Below are 14,356 nucleotides of genomic sequence, written 5' to 3'. Positions count from 1 at the left end.
AATTTACACCAGGTGTTACAGACTCAATTCAAATGTATGTTTTTATTATATTGTAGAGATAATAATAATAGCAGCTCACTACTCAAAACACAGAGCACTCGGTCTTGAACCCGGGACCTTCAGGTTATAAGACAGCAGTTCTTACCAGTACACCATTCAAGAACATGTATAGAGCTCCCTGCAGACTGTCAGTTGGCGTTGAGTTTTTAACTCATTGACAGCCACATGTAAAATGCTTTTTTATTTCCTTTGGTTATATTCTTGAATAAAAGCGCACATGTTTATTTGATATTTGGACTAAAGTCTTCACACAATATACACTACTCGTCATTATTAGAATAACATGGAAAAAGGTTTCTGCTTTAGGTATGTGTTCAGCATTTCTTTTCATCCTACACTTAGCCAGATCTTTGTAGATGATGGAACACACATGAAATGCATGTATTCCAAATAATGATATACTGTATTATTTACCCTAAACAACTCCAGGCACCTCACATGCAGATAAAGAGCCTTGGCTTGAGTTGGGAGAATTTTTTTGCCAGAGCTGAACTCCATCAAGGCAGGGGATGGGACAGCAGGCAGCTTGCTGCTTGTGTTCATTGACACATTTACAAAACAAAAGACGCTGATCGAGGGGTGCGAAGGAACTTAAGGTGGGCTGGGATTACAAGTTTTTTTTATAGGCTTCAGGAATTCTAGTGTTAACATTCACTAAATGTAAAGGGGTCAATATTCTCAATTCCTGCCACTAAAGTTTTCTTATAAATTATTACAACTACTTGTACGTTTAGCCCCAGGACTTTTCAGACTTTCCACCATTGACCGTGAATGACATATAGTTGAAAGCTGAAGTGTTGGAAGAATGAGCAGTACATTTCTTGTAATGTTAAAGTGGACCTTTAAAAATGTTATAATAAGCCTGTTATGATAAAAGCAGCTTGTCAAATATACTTTGTCCACAAATGCTTTGGTGTTTGCTTAAGACTTGTCTGAATGTTTGATAATTAGTATGATTAGTGCTGCTATTTTGTGAATAAAACTGAAAAAGCTGTTTGAGTAATAAAAACATGCCGTGTTGATGGCTGAAATTTATTATGTCAGAACCCTGAGCTAAAGCTGCCCAGATTTTAGAAATAAAAATACGATTTTAGTTTTATGAAATTTGGATGCACACAAAGAGCGTTTTTTACAAGTTCTGTTTCTACTTAAACATGCATGCCACACAATATCCTCTTGACTCTAATGACAGAAGTGTGAGCTCTGAAAGCACGTTGGGAAGACATTTAATTCTAAAAAAGGCAAATATGTCTTTGAAACAGGATGACCACATCATGTCCACGTTAGCTTTATAAGATCAGTACAATTGCTGATCTGGGAAAAGTCATGACAAGAATGCATACTCTCCACTGATATTTTAAGCAAGGTAAGAAATGTACCACCTGGAAAAGACTAAGCTTTTAGCAGTACATGTTGTATGGTGTTCACTTTTTATTTCGCTTTTGGTTTTATGGCACTATCTATTTGATCTAAAACACATTAATAAATATATAACTTTTCTCCTGTCTGTTATGGTGCTCTGTCTAATTGATTGGGGTTACAGTAAGGGGGAAATGCTGAACTACAGTACCTGACAGTGTGGTAAAAGTTTGGGATTTGAGGCATTCTGTTAAGGTCTGCATAATAAAGAGAATAAAGGGGTACAGGGTTACCCTACGACCCTCCCACTGCAAACATTAAGTGCCAGTCCAGATTATCTTTTGAACTTCTTTTTGCAATGCGATGAGCAAAATAAAGCAGAATTGAGGTGACCATACTATGTTTAACTGCTGTCACACTCTGCACCATTATTATTTGAACAATAACCACAAACTGTATTACTTCTCTTTTTTTCACTAATTAGATCCATGAAACTGAAATACTGGGCTCCACTGACATTTAAAAGTAATTTCAGGACTTGCTGGTCCTCCATTTCCATCGAGCAGGCAATCTCTATTGGGTCAGACTGACTCACTGCTCTCACATAACTGGTTTCAAATTTTAAAAGCTACACTGTGCGTATCCTTACATTTTACTCCTCAGTCAATGGCAGTGGAGTGGGATAATTACAAGGGAACAATTTATTGAATTGAAAAACTTTTGGTTTAAGTGTTCAGTCTTGAAATTTACTTAAATTTCACTTAATAATGACACTCATTAGTATGTACTCTATACACATTTAGCAAAGGAGTATGTTGTGGATAATTACAGTATTCCTCATTTTTGTGTTTAATATAGGCCACTACAATGAAAGCCACTTTAACCCACCACTCCCCATACCTACTACTGCATCTCTGAAGTTGGACATACCTTTCAATGGCTGCTTGCTCGCTGTACACTTTGTTTGGCCTTTTCTGTTTTTCATATTTCAGTAATTCTACAATTCCTTTCTGTACTACATCTGGTAGGCTTGCCTAGGAAAAGGAAATCAACTAATAATAATAATAATAATTAAATAAATTAAATGCATGATGTTAAAGTACAGCAAGATAACAGGTACCTTTGTGGGTAAAAATCCATAGGAGTCTATGAGAATTACTTTGTCTACCATGTCAGGAAACAGAGCACTGAACTAGTGAGACAAAGATGTAAAGATTAAAATTCACATCGATATTTAACAATTAAGTTTAACATTTTTTTAATTATAAAAGAAGACATTGCCTCTTACTTCCTGTGCAACATGAGTCGTTCAAGCCTGGCTGAGATACAACTTTAAAGAGACAGATAGGAACGAGGTGGCAGTCATCTTAGAATTGGCTGTCTTAATCTCCGACTCTCAGTCTCAATACCAAGGTTGTGAAAATTGTGGCCTGTTAGGGCCTCTCTTCTGTCCCTCAAATCATGTTTTGAATATGAACAATGTAATAGAATTGTTAGGCCACGATCACAAGATATTTTTATGCAGTACTCTTAAAATCCACTAGGGGTTAATATTCATGACCTGCTCTTCCGAGTCTTCTCAAAGGGACCGACCCAGCAAAGGTCATAAAGAAAATGGGGCAGGATGAAAGGAGCCTCTTGGACAATAAAAATAATTGGTTTAAAGAAAATAAGCACAGGTTTAAAAGTGTTGTAATTATGTAGCCTGTATAATCTAAAATGCTGTGCACCGCTCCTTACACGTTTGTGGAATTATTATATGTGCAAGTAGAGCTAACAAGTGCGTAATATAAGGATGTACTTTCTATTAGCAGCCTTTAGAATGAAAGCAGAGAACTAGAAAATATGAAAGAAATTAAAATTACCCATATGCTAATAAAGTAAATGTTTTCTAACACATTTGCTTATTGTGAAGATATGTGAACATCGAAGATACGTCACAGCACACTGCATAGCAGAAAAAGGACAACACTTGCATGACTGTGACGAGCAGATACTAAAATGACAATTGTCAATTTTTGTCACTCTTCTGAGTTGAACTAATAAGTTACTCAATTTATTGGTGTATTTTAACAAAGAAATGAAATAACAATTTGTAAAATTTGCCCAATGCACCGTTTGATTGATCATTAAAAATCTATTTTCATATGACCTTCAAACGAGTACCTTGAACAAATAAAAAGACAGAACCGTGTTCAAACAGAAAACACAGCTCAACCTCTGTTTGACCATTGCAGATTTCATTTTGGCTAATAAGGTCAGAAACATTGGGCAGTCTGACTTTCAGCTCCATAGAAAGTCTTGTGTTATTTACAAGTCACCAGAATTATGGTCAACCGTTGTTTTAACTCAGGTCAAGTCCATGTTATTGTATACTTTAGTCACTGGCCATTTCAAAACACTGCTGAATCAAGGTATACTTTTATTGTTGTCCATTTAACAATTCTTGAATGGTTAGTGTATAATTAGTGTTGCACTGTGGCTTTTATGTTTATGTATTACATGGTTTCCCTTTACTTTTGTTTTGGAGTACAGTAATTCCACATTTCAGACAAACTTGGTGGATCTGCCTTGAAATCATCACATCGTTCCACTTTGGTATGTCTTCTTACCTCAGATACTGATCGATTGGATCATTTTCATAGTTTCACATGGTATATAAATCTGCACACCCAAACAAGGAATTCAGGTTACAAAAATGAGTGGACAGGACTGTAAGGAGAATAAATTGAAACAAAACTTACCAGACAGCCAACACTGCCACCTAAATAAAAACAAACCAAAAACTAATTTACTACTAAAATCCACTTACACACTAATCAAACAATCCAGAAGATCTAAAGGTGATAAGCATCATTTACAACTGAGAGGGCATTAGCATTGTAAAATAAACACAGAAAGCTGCAGCTTACCCATGCTATGGCCAATCACAGAAAATCGTTCCCAACCTAAAACTATAAAACCAAAAATTAAGAACAGAAATTTTAGTTCAGTAGATATATCAGCATTTGATAAGTATAAACAATTTTAACTCGGTGGGGCTAATAACACAACAATCTGCCACTTTGGGTCTTCCTAATATAGCATTTTGTACCACTTTCTATGGGGTTAGCGTGTTTACTTTTCCATTTTCTGTACTATTATCTGAAGTCTCAATCTGCCTAAAATCTTCTTTTTCAATTCATTTGAGGGATTCTGTTCCACTCATCACACCTTCACAGTAAAATAGGTACTAGCCAAGAGAAGTTTTAACTTTGCCTCATCCATTAAGGAACTCCATGATACAACAGGCTTTTCTTCTTCTCTCTCAATATATAAAATAAATAAATAGAATCGTCTTTCCTACAAGGCAGATCTACAATTATTTTCTTTTCAGAGACTAAATGTTCTGAGGATAGACACCCTCTGGAATATACCTGTAGTCTGAGAGTTCTATTATTTAAATTCTCACCTTTAAACTTTTATACTTAAAAGCACATTCTCAGTTACAGACTGTTATTATGTCAGCATTAAATCCACTCGCATGAAAAACTTACTTCATGCTTGGAAAAAGAATGGTGTACTTTCACCACAATCTTTTTAAACAGCATAATAATCACAGAGAACAACATGGCTTCATGCCTTGACTCACTTACCATTTGTCACTCTGCATATATCACTGATGTACTTTGGGAGGATATAAAAAGTGCCTGCTGGTCTGTGAGATGACAAGCCATGGCCTGGGAAATCAATGGCCACATAATGTCGATCTACCAAAAAAGGAAACTGGTAAATTTTATAAATTGACAGATTTAGCACTGCAAGATCAGGTATTTTTAAGATAGTGGTTTGGGAACAAGGACTGATACTGTTTTCATTTTTTTATATATATAAATGTGGTTAATCAAGCTCCAGATGAAGACACTGGAAAAAACTATTTGCAAAGCTTACAATTTTTCATGCATGCAATTAATAAAAAAAGAAAAAAAGAAATCACAACACAGATGTATAGCAGTTAACCAATATTTATTTTATACTGGGCTGAATAGGTTAGATGATTGAACTGTTTCAGGATGGTGACTACATTCTTCATCAAGAACACGGGGCACTTACGAAATCTGTGTAGGGGTAAAATACAGCATATACACACGAGAAATGTTTTATGCACAGACAGAGAACCACAACCACACAAAATAAGTTACTAAGCAGTGGTAGTTAATAATTAAGATGCCATCAAATCTCACTTTCACCTTTTTTATATATACTTTGTTTTTTAAAATCAGTTAGGAGCATAAAGACTGGTAAACTAGGTTAGGCTGAGTAGTTATGCATAGAATCATCAGTTTTTGATGGGTTGAATTAAGTAAGGCCATTCATTTATTTCAATTGATCGGCTTTCAAGTCCTGTAATTACTGGGCAACCTAAAATGCACTTGTATACTATTGTCAGCTTGGAACTGGAACTGTACCATTAAAAAAAACAACAACAAACAAATCATAACACAAATAATTTATATAAAACATATAGACTGTCCAACAGCTCAGCCCAAAAACTTTCCAATTCCAAATATGTGAAAACAAAAATAACACTTTTGATCTTTTCTTTACACATTTATTTAAAAAGAAAACGAAACACAATTACAAAATAATCTAAAATATACATACAGTATACAAGTAAATGTTATGTGTGGGTTTAGTCAGTCAAGTTTTGGTTTGAGGCCCAAAGTATTTGCCTCAGGGAATTTATTTATTGACCACACCTGCACTTTATTCCACCCTGGCAGCATGGGGTAACCCTTCTAGTCTTAAAATAAATAATAAGAAAACCAAAGTAAATGTTTGCTGAAATAATCCTTACTTACTCAGTGAAGAGCTTACTATGTCATCAAATCACAAGTTCAGAGACTGTTGTGACTGGAACATGGACATTTAAGACCCTGAAGCAGCAAGACCTCATATACTTTTGAGATCAGTAAGAGTGTAACATATAGCACATTCATTTCATTTTAAATTGAAACACATACATTTACAAATATTTTATGTTTTTACATACACTTTCACCTCAAGAAATTATATTTTAGATGACAATACCAGCTGGCCCCTGCACTAATGCTTTCAGTGACTTAAATGGAAATGCAACACCAATTTAGCATCACTATAAAGACGACACTGTCTCCTCGGTGCCTGATGTGAAATTTGGTCATGTTTTGCAAATATACAGGGTGGGCAAAAGTAGGTTTACAGTTGTGAGTATGGGAGGCCGGCAATTTGAGCACTTACCAAATTGTACCTAAGTGTGCTGTGCCACTGTCACATGCTTTTCAGTTAATAAAGCTATTGAGTTAATAATCATAACCTGCATGTCCCTTTTTCCATTAAAATAACTGTAAACCTACTTTTGCCCACCCCTATATATATTAATAAACACCAAAAAAAAAAAATACTGTTGGTTTACACATTAATTTGTACCAAAGATATAAATTGTTCCATAACATGGCATCCACATAGTTTATATATACAGGTATACTTAATATATATGTAATATAAATAATGTATATCACACCAGACTGAGCTAGCAGTGTGAAATAGAAAAACAGAAAGTATTTTTAATGACTCTACCTTGAGGAAGCAATGGGATCAGTCTGCTGAAAGAGTTGGCATTATCTAACCAGCCATGAAGGCAAAGTACAGGTAGACCATCTTTACTACCCCAGGACTTGGCTGCGATGTGACCCCATGGGACAGGAAACTGGCACTCTTTTACTGTTGAGAAGGCAAACAGCACATAACACATCTGGAGAAGCAAAGTATCCCAGGAACCGATCACCCTAATTATGCAAAAATAGCTTGCCAAAAGAGAAAAATGTTAATTTTGATTATTGATATTAGTCTTTAAATATGAAATATTTAGGTTTATCTCATCAGTAGCAACAGATGTTTTGATCACTGAAATGCAACCATATACGTGGTTTACACTTTTTACATAAAAGACAGTGTCAGGGATGCCAGGGGCAACGACCCGGCCGGGATGCCTTGAGGGACCGGAAGAGGGGGTATGCCCGCCCTGGATCACGTGGGGGCCGCCATCCTGGTTGCTTTGGGGGCCACGGGTAGAGGGCATGGAAGCCCAACCCTGTAGGGACCCATGGTCACCGCCGGGGGCGCCCCAATGCCTTGCGGACCCTGGACCTCTGGGGGAAGAGGAGCAGGGACACCCGGAGAGCTTCCGGGAGAACAGCCGGCACTTCCGCCACACTGGGGTGTGTCCAGGGAGGATTGCCGGGAAACACCTGGAGCCCATCCGGGGTGAAATAAAAGGAGCCGTCTCCCTTCATTCGAGGCTGGAGTCGGGTGGAGGCAGGACAAGGCAAGAGAAGAGAGAGTGGAGGCAGCCCAAAGAAAGGCGTTGTGTGGCCAGGACTTTGGGGGGTTTGTGTGCATGGGAACTTGTAAATAGTGTAAATAAACGTGTGGTGGTGACTTAACAACATGTCTGCCTGTCTGTGCCCGGGCCGCGTCCACATCAGCTAGAAAAAAGTTTAACAGGGACAAAAACCACTAGACGAGCTAAACACCAGTGAGCACCAGTAAGTACTTCAACAAAGCTGTGTGTGCCTAGCGAATTCCTCAGTCCTCTTCTGGCTGCACTACATTTTCAAATGCAACAATAATCAATATCAAGAGAGATTTAAATGACAATATTTAAATCTGTTTGTTAGGTTTAGAAAATGTGTTAGAAAATGGATGGAAGGATATTACGACATTTTCTGAACTTTTTGGCCCAGTGATCAGTTAACAACAAGGCCAACCAAGCACAAATAAGACAATGTAAAAAGTGTTCAATGGCCTTTTAACAAAAGTCATATTATGTGTGTCAATATGATAATTCAGTTTTTTTTATCTACAGTACGCTTGCTGGGATAGGATCCAGCTCTCCCAGGACCCTGCCCAGGATAAAGGAGGTTTAGAAAATGGATGTGTGGATTTTTAATGCATTTGCAAAAATTTCTAATATCTTTTTCATTATGCCATTCTGGAGTGCTGAATTTTGCTTGAGAAGGGAGAAAAATAAATTCAAATGATTTTCAGCACAAGGTTACAACATAAAATGTGGAAAAAGTGGAAAGGGTCTGAATACTTGTGACAAGGGGATATTTCAGTTTTTTATTTTTATTAAATTTGCAAAAAATTTCTAAAATCCTGTTTTCACTTTATCATTCCCAGGTACTGAGTGTTGCTTGATGTGGGATTTCAACCACTTTAGCGTAAGCCTGCAACATAATAAAATGAGGAAAAAAAGAATACTTTTTTTCTGAATGCACTAAATATTTAGCAAAAATACTTTTACATATAGTGGTTTGGGGTTGCTACAAAAAAATCCTTAATCAAGAACTGAACTGGGAATCAAGTTTAAAGTTTGAAAAATTCATTCCTACTGAGGACGAAGACTCTGAATCCTATCAGACAGTTTCAAACTGGACTGCTAAGTACACAGAATTTTACTACCTGCACTTGTGTGATTAATAAAAACTACAACAACTTTTATTTACAGGGCACATTTTCATACAGGAAAGTAGCTCACAATGCTTTATAAGAATAAAGTAGAACACTTTTTGATAACAAGAATAATAAGAAATACATCTCAGTAAATATCCTACTGTCCATTTTCAAACCTGCTTGAACCAAGCTGGGGCCAGCTATTTGGGCATCATTGTGCGCAATGCTGGAGGCAACCATTGCAGGGCATTCTCACCACATTCACCCACCTAGACAAATCATAACACATAATGGCAGAAATGATTTCAAACATGTTTTTTTTTTTCCCTCCACATGTACAAACTAGCTGGATGAATCAAGAAGGGTTGCATCTCTTTTTGCTTTGTGGAAGATGCATGTTCATGTGGAAGCATGGCTTTCCATCCAGTTTCAAAGATATAATGTGAGTGCATACAGATATGAGTTTGACTATGTATATTTCAAGAAAGACATTTGGCTCAAGGTGAGTGCTTGTCTGCCCTTTGCCAATAACTGCACCAGTAGAGTTCAGTTCATACAAGACCCCCAGCTGTAAAAAAATGCATGTGAAACGGCTGGATATGTAATGTAGAGTATACAGTTGTCCTCACAAAAAGCTGTGAAGCTTACCTCGAAGAGACTGAAAATGCAAGAAAGCCATAGTACATTAACTGAGAAACGTGAAAATTGGATCAAAATGTAAGCATACAGTAAGAGCATAAAATCATTTAGATAGCACCGTTCAGCGTTGCTAGACACACCACAGAAGCTGAAAAGCATTGAAATTGTAGCATCACAGAAGCAAACTGATTTTTATTAAAACAAACAGAAGAAGGCTGAGGCTCAAGCATGGTGAAAAAATCTTAAGCTCTTGTCTTTTTGTAAGTCAAATGACATTGAGATCAGATTGCACCAACGAGCCTACAATAGTAAGACTTCAGCTCATATAAGATGCCAGCTGGAAGAAACACATGGAAAATGGATGGGGAAGTAATCAAGAGTATACAGTTTTTCTTACAAAAAGCTGTGAAGAAACTTCCAAGAGACAGAAAATGCAAGAAAGCCATAGTAAAGTAACAGGGGTATACGATAACTGTATACAAATGTGAGCATGGAGTAAGAGCATAAAATTATTTAAAATAGCACCTTTTATCATTGCTGGGCACACCACAGAAGTTGAAAAGCGCCGGAATTGCAGCATCACAGGAGCAAAGTGACCTTCATTGAAAGAAGCAGAAAAAGGCTGAAACATTTTGAAACAGTGTTAAACTTCTGTATATTTGCAAGTCACAGGACATTGAGATCAGATTGTGTAACGCACTAATGAGCCCACGTCAGGAGTACTGTATGTCCCTCTCGTCACCATGCTACCAAAACAAAAAATATGGAAGCTCTCTAGTGGAAAGTTACCAAGTTCATCTCAGGGCTTAAAGGGATTCTTTGCTCTGAAAGGCTTAAGGAATTCAACCTAAGGGAAGGTGGCGGAAGACATGTTTGCTGTTTTGTCCTGATGGACGCTGAAGAATGGTGGTCGGGATGACAGCCAAAAGATGCTTATCCTTGTTGAGTAGAGCTCAAAGTAAGTAGAGTGGACTGGTGAGAGACAGAGAAAGAGCACTGGAGTTCAGTAGCAGGTCTGATTCAGATTGGTTTTAGCTTTTATCTCTTTTAGAATTAACTTCCTTCTTCAATTTTAAGATCCTTCACTAGGGTTTTTCTTACTTATTTATTGAAGATTTTTGCTCCTGCACTTTGAACACTGTTTTGAACTATTTGTCAATAAACTTCCGCTAAGCTCGCTGCTTATGTCCTCACTGAACTAATCACTCCCAGTCATGACTATCAGTGTCCCAGGTTCAAGAAGACTCCAAGGCTACGAGCAAACTGGGGCATAACAATGAACAACAGAAAAACGTTAAAGTCAAAATGAAAAACCTACAAATTATTGTTATTTAATTATATATATTTCTAAAACAAAAAACAGCTGGACACTGCAAACTTCGCTTGTTATTTGAAAAACTGCCTAAGCTCAGTGAAGGTTGATTGGTCTACTGGTGAATACCAATTGAGCTCTCCTTTCAAATATTCTTGGCTTCATTAAAAAAAAAGCTCTCTTTTAAGCCACTGTCCTGTAATTTTCAGTGCATATTTTGAATCCTTGCTCTGTCCCAAAACAAACGTCCTGCCAAGCCCCGGGTCTCTAGTGCATTCCAGCTCTTTATTCTCCAAGATTTTGGTATTGATATTTTCATCAACTATCATAAATTCTTCAGCCCATGGCATATGGAGACCTTTTAATACAAGCATGGTTTCATTGAGTGAAAATGAATTGTTCCGGTGGTGTTTCACAATTTTACATTTATAACAAATACGGAAATCAAAGACATTATCTTCAGACCACACACTTGTCTTTCACAAAGTATAGCGCAGGGATATACAGCACTGCTGTGGCTGCAGGTTTTCATTCTACCCCTTTCTCTTAATTAGTGACCAGTTTCTGCTGCTAATTAACTCTCTGACTTTACTTTTAATCTACTTGCTATTTAATTATTTCTTTTCTCCTTGTTTAGGAGCCTACAAACATGAAATACAAAATGAGCCAACACATGACCAGAAACCTGTGCCCATCATACAATATCTGAAAATAAAGAAAGGTGAAGGTCTCATTATTGTTAAACTGCTCAGGTCCACAAAACATTTTGATGGCATTCTTTGAAAAAAGAATCAACAGTTTTGTCTGCTGTGGCAGAACGAGAGCACCAACAAGCCATAGAAATAAATGATGGGTTTAGCAATGAGAATCGGCTTCTAATTAAAGAGACCGGCTGGAGCCTGAGGTCCTGACTGAGCTGGTCATCTGTTGACTCGCTTCACGTCTCCTTTCTATTTGGGTGCCGTTTAAAGAAAAAATGAAGCATTTTGGATGACTGAATCTTAAAAAAAAAAAGGAAATTAAAATGAATGGGTAGAGAAGTTAATTGGTAGCAAAATATGATCACCAATTAAGAAGGGGGTTAGAATGAAAACCTGCAGCACAGAAACACTCCAGGAGAGGAGCTGAACGCTCCTGGTTTAGTGTCTTGCAAGTTGCTGAAGTGTAATGCGGCTGGTTATGCTTTTCCCCAGTCTCATGAAGTCTATTCTTCTGAAGCAGTTTATCCCCCTCTGCTCTGGAAGTGTGCAAGATCTTAGAAATTAAAATAGGCTTTTTGGCCTGGCTAACTCCTTATCACAACGTTACACTTATCACCAAATGTTTTAAAGGACAGGTTTCATTTTTCAAAATAGATTTTAATGTACTTTTGCATATGAAAGTTACTGGAGTGGTTCATTTCAGTTACATCTTCACACTTTTCGTTTAAATTTTGTAAATTTTATAATACATAAATTATTAAAACCAGTATAACAAAAAATCCCAGAAATAACATTGGTGTACTTAACATAAATTCATGCAAAACCTATTTGCTGTGTTGGAGTCGATTCAACTTGTTATTCTACTTTTAAAAATCAAATGTCTACTTAAGGGCCAGGGCTTTACAAATGGTTACTGGACAACCATACCCCTAAAGAATTCCTAAATAGATGCTTTCCATCAATTAATTTTGTGACACAATTAAGTGAAGACAAATCTTCCTATCAAAAGGATATGTAAGATCTACAAGATATTTCTGGATTCACCTCTATGGTATCTCTCTAAACATGTTGTGGGCAGAGTGGTGGCTCTGAGGCTAGGGATCTGCACTGGCAATTGGAAGGATGCCGGTTCGAATCCCATAAATGCCAATAGGGACTCTGCTCTGTTGGGCCCTTGAGCAAGGCCTTTAACATGCAATTGCTGAGCACTTCGAGTAGTGAGAAAAGCACTATATAAATGCAAAAGAATTATTATGTTTTAAACAATTATTATATGATCCTTCCATTTTCAAAATGTGCTTATTTCAATTCTTGATCATAACAAGACAGAGTCTATCCTGCAACATCAGGTACAAAGAAAAAGGCAACCCTGAACAAGATCTGTATGTAGTTCTTAGTTCCAATTCAAGCTAACAAGTGCATTCTTGGGATGTGGGAGGAAAAATATAAATGCCAAAAAAAAGTTAAGCACACACAGAACAACATGCAAATTTCATTGTAAAAGACCAAGATTAACTCAATCACTAATTGTAACCACTACAACATTTTGCTTTATGATGCAAATAATACCAATGTCACTACCACTGCCGCTAGAACTAAAAAATAAAAGGTGTGACATTAATCGGTTGGTTATTAGCTTTCTAATATGTAAATGCTCACCAACGGATCGAGAAAAATAAATCAGGGATTCAGTCTTAACAAGCAATTAAAACAAAAAAGGTAGAGGGCGAAAAGTAAACATGCTGACAGCACCAAAAAAATCAGTAAGAAACTCTGGGTTATTTCTAAAACTTCACAGAAAAGATAAAACGATAACTTTAAATCACGATGATGTGACAGCTTAAACATACATCCATCCATCCATTTTCCAACCCACTGAATCCGAACACAGGGTCACGGGGGTCTGCTGGAGCCAATCCCAGTCAACACAGGGCACAAGGCAGGAACCAATCCTGGGCAGGGTCCACTGCAGCACACACTAGGGCCAATTTAGAATCGCAATTAAATTCAAATAAGTGCAGGGTCTGACTTCAGTTCACGAGACTCTGCTTTTAGAGTGTTATAGACCTTATTGTGCAACAGGACCAATATATCGAATTTGCAATCTATCAAGTGAACTAAAAAATATTGAATATATTAATAATCTACAACAGAAACACTACAAGGTGCTAGCCTCTGCACCCTTTGCTGACTTGATAGCATTAAAAGTGGTTAGGGTTGATGAAGGTCTAAAACTTAGAAATGCCAGCTTAAATTTATAAAATTGTAAACATGTCGACTTTTTTCGTTCTTTAAAACTTGCTCAATTTAGAGGTTCAATGTATTCAAACCGCGAGATATACAAACAATGTTTTTGGCTATTTTTACGCTTTCTACGTTATATTTAATAAAGGTAAACCTTCTCATGCTTATTCACCGAATATAACCACCGCTCAGATATGCATGCCACTTTTAATCTATCTGTTCTTTCGAGAACTACTTACGGTACATTAATTTAACTCCTAGGTCTCAACTTTACCCGCGTTAGTTGTAATAGCGAAGGAATGACGGAAGGAGTTAGCCATTTCCGTTCGTTTCCAGCTCTAGACCAATCACAATGTCGCAATCGGGGCATCGCCGTAAAGACCCGCCCTTTCATGACAGCCAATAAGCGTGTGCCCTGCCCGGCCAACAGTTCAATGAAGACGGTGGGAATGAAAGAAGAGGGTTAGCAGTGAGTTCGGTTTCAAGAAAATGGGGATAGCGAGTGTTTAGCATACTATACCTACTTAAGCATTTTGAATTGGGCGAGTAATTGTTACCTTAAAAA

At 37.2% G+C, this 14,356-nt stretch overlaps 1 protein-coding gene across 6 annotated transcripts in view; it reads right to left on the bottom strand.

The window, feature by feature from the left end:
• The window catches only part of serhl (serine hydrolase like), a 50,019-nt gene extending 35,892 nt beyond the window's left edge, over positions 1–14,127 (bottom strand). For 3 of the 6 annotated variants that reach the window (XR_005635256.1, XM_039765662.1, XM_039765666.1), the window contains exons 1-8: positions 14,066–14,127; positions 10,060–10,131; positions 7,018–7,161; positions 5,055–5,168; positions 4,332–4,373; positions 4,164–4,183; positions 2,540–2,611; positions 2,350–2,453 (exon numbers count right to left, since the gene is read on the bottom strand). Coding sequence is in view for 5 of the 6 variants with exons in the window: in XM_039765662.1 (XP_039621596.1) it covers positions 2,350–2,453; positions 2,540–2,611; positions 4,164–4,183; positions 4,332–4,373; positions 5,055–5,168; positions 7,018–7,161; positions 10,060–10,131; positions 14,066–14,111 (614 nt within the window). In the remaining variant the exon portion in view is untranslated. Of the gene's footprint in view, positions 1–2,349; positions 2,454–2,539; positions 2,612–4,163; positions 4,184–4,331; positions 4,374–5,054; positions 5,169–7,017; positions 7,162–10,059; positions 10,132–14,030 lie in introns of all 6 variants that reach the window. The other 3 variants (XM_039765663.1, XM_039765665.1, XM_039765664.1) reach the window with 3 other exon arrangements.
• Positions 14,128–14,356: the final 229 nt, after the last annotated feature.

The sequence above is a fragment of the Polypterus senegalus genome, chromosome 10 (genome assembly GCF_016835505.1).
Source record: "Polypterus senegalus isolate Bchr_013 chromosome 10, ASM1683550v1, whole genome shotgun sequence".
Lineage (NCBI taxonomy): Eukaryota > Metazoa > Chordata > Cladistia > Polypteriformes > Polypteridae > Polypterus > Polypterus senegalus.
The sequence above is the reverse complement of the archived record's forward strand: the minus strand, read 5'-3'. Positions and strand labels throughout refer to the sequence as shown.